The following is a 4,390-nucleotide window of genomic DNA, read 5'->3' as shown; positions in this document are numbered from 1 at the left end:
AATTAAAAATACATATAAATTATTGAACAGAATGTAATAATTTCATATTTAAAGTACTTTCAGAAGTTTGAATTGTGAATATGAGCAGACTTTTCCTTTAAACAATCTACCAGATGTCGCTATGAGGATCTAATTCTATATGAAGGGAATTTTGTTCCGTTACTTTTGCAAGCAAAGGACACCTTTTTCGTAAATGGAAATAAAAAGCAATCCAGAAATGAAACTTAATATAATGAAGTTTTGAGAGTAACTTTTTATTATTTTTTAAAATTTCTCTTTTTTAGATTGAACTTTAGATTGCATTCCTTTCAAATTGCGCTTTACAGATGACATTCTCTTTACTTTGGGGGCAGGAAGTGTTTGCTTGCGGGTTTTTCTACAGCCATGCCTTGTTTTTAGTGGACAGCTGTGTCTCATTTCAAAACGCTTCACTGAAGCTTTTTTTCATGCTGGCCTCCACAGCGGCGCAGGACATGCAGCTTCTGATACTGAAAACTCACTCCTCTTCTTTCTCCATGGAAAGACTCGGCTCAGTCCAAGCCTTTTTTTTTGGAGTTTCATTAAAACATTTTAAACCTTAAGAACTGCATGATGGGAAACTTTTCGGTTCTACGTTTTGAGCTGTAAGGAAGATTAGAGTTTTGCATTTTCAACATGCTTGGATGATAAATTGAACATTGCATGATTTAGCTAATGCTTCCTTTAAGAAATACTTTCTTATTATTTTAGACAGCAGCACACTTTCTGTTCTGTTTCTGCAGCACCTCTGAGTGTGTGTGTGTGGGGGGGGGTGTCCACCTGTATAGACAGACAGAGTGACAGAGTGAGGACCATTTTTCCAATTTCACCATCACAATGAGGACAAGTTAGGACATTTTGCTGGTCTTGTCATGCTAATTTGCTAATGGTTCTGTTTATGACTAAGGTGTCAGTTGGGTTAGGGTTAGGCATTGGTAATGGTTGGGTTTATGGTTAGTTTTAGGGTTAGGGCATAGAAAGGGTTGGAAATGACTGAAAATCAATGGAAGTCAACACACGGTCCTCACTACGTATAGCAGAACAAATGTGGGTGGTGTGTGTGTGCGTGTGCCTGTGGCAGCTAGTGACAGCCACAGCTGGGACAGGCTGAGGTCATAGTGACAAAGCCCTGCTTGTCTGCCTACATTGGTGTATTGGTGTGTGACACACACACATGTACACACTGACCCAGTCACCTCTCGCCTTCTCTCTTGGCTGCCCATGTGCAAACACACCCTAGCTGCTCTGGGTTGACGCAGAGCCTGGCGGTGTGTCTGAAGTTCCCCATAAATAGAAAGATCCACTCAGTCAACAACACACAGCTAGCAGACTGACCCCCCCATGACAACACATGGGGCTGTTTACTGCTCTTAATGGACATGTAGTGCAGTGACCTTTGACCCGCTGGGCCACCAGTGACGCATTTATATATTCAGAGACAGATGACTGTAGATTAATCAGCAGAATTCAACCTGCAGAGACTCTGGTAGAGCGTCATTCTCCACAAAGGTGCACCAAGTTCTAGAAATGCTGCTTAGTCACTGTTCCAGGTGTCTGGAAATCCCACTTTGCTACCAATAACTGGGCCTTTGGCTTCAGGTCTGCCTGCTAAATGTTGGATCGCACAAAGGCTACAAGTCTTCTCATAAAGATGGCCGGTCAGTAGAGCCCAACTTATAGACGGTGAAATCAAAAACACTCTTCGCAGCTTCAGGCTGACTCGAAAGTCTTCTGCTTTAAATAATTTCCACAGCAGGTATTCTGTGGGGAAGCAGAGATNGTCAAAACTAGGGCTGGGCAATTAATTGCATTTGCAATATAATTGCAATTTACTCATACTCGTACTCGTCGTCTCCCGCTTTATCCGGAACCGGGTACCGGGGGCACCAGACTAAGCAGAGACTCCCAGACTTCCCTCCTCATTGACACCTCCTCCAGCTCTGTTGGGGGAAGCCCTAGGCGCTCCCAGGCCAGCCGAGAGACATAGTCTCTCCAGCGTGTCCTGGGTCGTCCCCTGGGCCTCCTGGTGGGACGTGCCTGGAACTCCTCCTGAGGGAGGCATCCAGGTCCAGGTCCACATCCCCAGAGCCAGTCTAAGCGCCCGTGGATCAGGTCGCCGAGGTCTCCGCCTCTGGCTGCCGCCCAATCCTCTTTGCACCGGTCCCTCATGGTTCCCCCTGCAGGTGGTGGGCCCACTGGGGGATGACCTCGCGTCGCTCCTTTGGGCTGGGCCCGGCCGGGTCCCGCGAGGAAGAACCCGACCACCAGGCGCTCGCCGACGAACCCCAACCCCAGGCCTGGTTCCAGGGTGGGGTACCGGGCGACGTCACGTGCCTCGATGTGGTCCTCGTCATTAGGGTTTTTGAACCGCTCTTCGTCTGACCTGTCACCCAGAGCCTGTTTGCCTTGGGAGACCCTACCAGGGGCATTTAGCCCCTGACAACATAGCTTCTGGGATCACCCAGGCACTGAAACCCCTCCACCACGTTAAGGTGGCTGTTCAAGGACTGGTATAATCGCAATTTAACAAAACCCAATTTTCTACTCACAATGGTACTCAGTTTTAATCACACTACATTTATCGAGGTTACCACACAACATCCCCCCTCCAGCCCTTTAGGTGGCTGGAGGGGGGAATGTTGTGTGGGGGACTACAGTAAAGTCCTAGAACAATGGACTCTGGGCAAGCAAGAAAGCTGGGGTTTCTAAAGTTTGCGGTTAAGGCAAAGGAAAATCAAATTGAAATAACAATCTCAATTTAGAATTTTGGCTAAATCATTCAGCCGTAGTCAGAAACCGCCTCTTCTCTCCTTCTTATGTCTCGAGTCACACGCAGAATGAGCTCCAAAGCATAAGCGATGTGATTTAAACACTTCAGTGTCCTTTCAGCTACGTCTTCCATCTGACCAAATGTTTTAAGTGTTTTATGGTTGTGATGTATCACCAGTATAACCAATGGATACAATTACTAGTGCTAACATTGACCAACCCGATGACGTCACTGGCAACATGGCGGCGCTTTTACCAAAAAATTATAAAACAAAGCTTTGTTTTTTCTTTGACTTTTAGATTTTTCACATTTGTTATATAATTATTGATAATAGCAAGACACAATCTCTGAATTAAGTTATTTTGGTTGAACGTTACCTTTCCACTTTAAGGGCATCAGAAATAACAACACGCCTCTTTTATTTGGTACCAAATATCACTGTTCCAGCAGGCTTCTAAGGTGTGGCGCCTGCTAATCCTCTCCGTTCAGAAGCATCAGCGTCAAAATGGCGCTCCCCATGTGTTCCCCTTGGTAGGGTATGCTTTATTATAGAATGTAGTTAAAGCAGTCAGGCTGATCTCAGGTTTGGAGAATCAGGAAGGGGAGTCACCATATTCCCTCCATCTATAACAGTCTGAGCTGTTTAGGTAAAACATGACAATAAAGAGCCGATTTAAGCTTCCTTAATGGAGGAACAAGAGCTTGATCCTTAATACGTTCTATTATTATTATGCAGCATCTTTTAGGAAATAAGCAGACAAATTTTTTCGTTGACTACTTCTTAAATGTTGCACCTGGAGCTTTGAGCTGCTTTCCAAAGACTGACCGTGTAACTTTGGATGGGCTGCACAGCAATCCTCTGCATAAAGTGCAGTAAACGTGTACGCTTGCAGTGCTCTTTATTATCAATTTTATTCTCTTTCACTTTTTCTTCTCTGTTACTTTGTACCTTTGTTCTTGAAAAAGTTATTTTTTGTGAAGCGGAAAGAAAAGTCGGGCTACGAAGAGAATTCTGCTTTTCCAAAAGAAAACAACCCTGATAAAGTGAAATTCATGAGGATTACGGTTCGAGTTCATTAACTAAACAATCTGCTTTTCTTTTAGGCATCCGATGGCATCCCTTTGAAAAGGTCCAAACTGGAAGACATCCCATCCAGAACCCCGCTTGGCGACAAAGAGAAGCAGCACGACTGGCTGCAGTCGCTGTCCTCCTCTAATAAGGTTGGTGAGACACGAAAGTTGAGTTTTTAGCTCCAGCTTTTAAATGAAAGTTGCTTAGTTTTAGAGTTTTAGATGTAGGGGGGTTCATAGAGTCCTGATGGGGAAGTCCTATCCTCAAAAGAAGGATAAACGCTTGTTTACGTCAAACCATGACCCTTCAATTTAATTCAATTCATTTTATTTCTATAGCACCAATTCACAACACACGCCATCTCAAGTTCACCAGATTGTCCAGTCAGATAGATTCAAAGTTTTCTAAGGAAAACCACTTGATTGTATCGACTCATTGAGTGAAATGCAATCCCTCACACTAAGCATGCTTGTAGCGACAGTGGAGAGGAAAAACTCCCTTTTAACAGGAAGAAACCTCCAGCCGAACCA

The 4,390-nt window shown here is 44.5% G+C and overlaps 1 protein-coding gene across 1 annotated transcript in view; it reads left to right on the top strand.

Annotated features, from left to right (window-relative positions):
* Positions 1-4,390, top strand: part of ski (SKI proto-oncogene) — a 96,501-nt gene that overhangs the window by 81,055 nt on the left and 11,056 nt on the right. The window contains exon 2 of the mRNA XM_015390048.1: positions 3,893-4,009. Coding sequence (XP_015245534.1) covers positions 3,893-4,009 — 117 coding nt within the window. The remainder of the gene's footprint in view (positions 1-3,892; positions 4,010-4,390) is intronic.

Source organism: Cyprinodon variegatus, unplaced genomic scaffold, assembly GCF_000732505.1.
Source record: "Cyprinodon variegatus isolate N-32 unplaced genomic scaffold, C_variegatus-1.0 Scaffold483, whole genome shotgun sequence".
Lineage (NCBI taxonomy): Eukaryota > Metazoa > Chordata > Actinopteri > Cyprinodontiformes > Cyprinodontidae > Cyprinodon > Cyprinodon variegatus.
The sequence above is the reverse complement of the archived record's forward strand: the minus strand, read 5'-3'. Positions and strand labels throughout refer to the sequence as shown.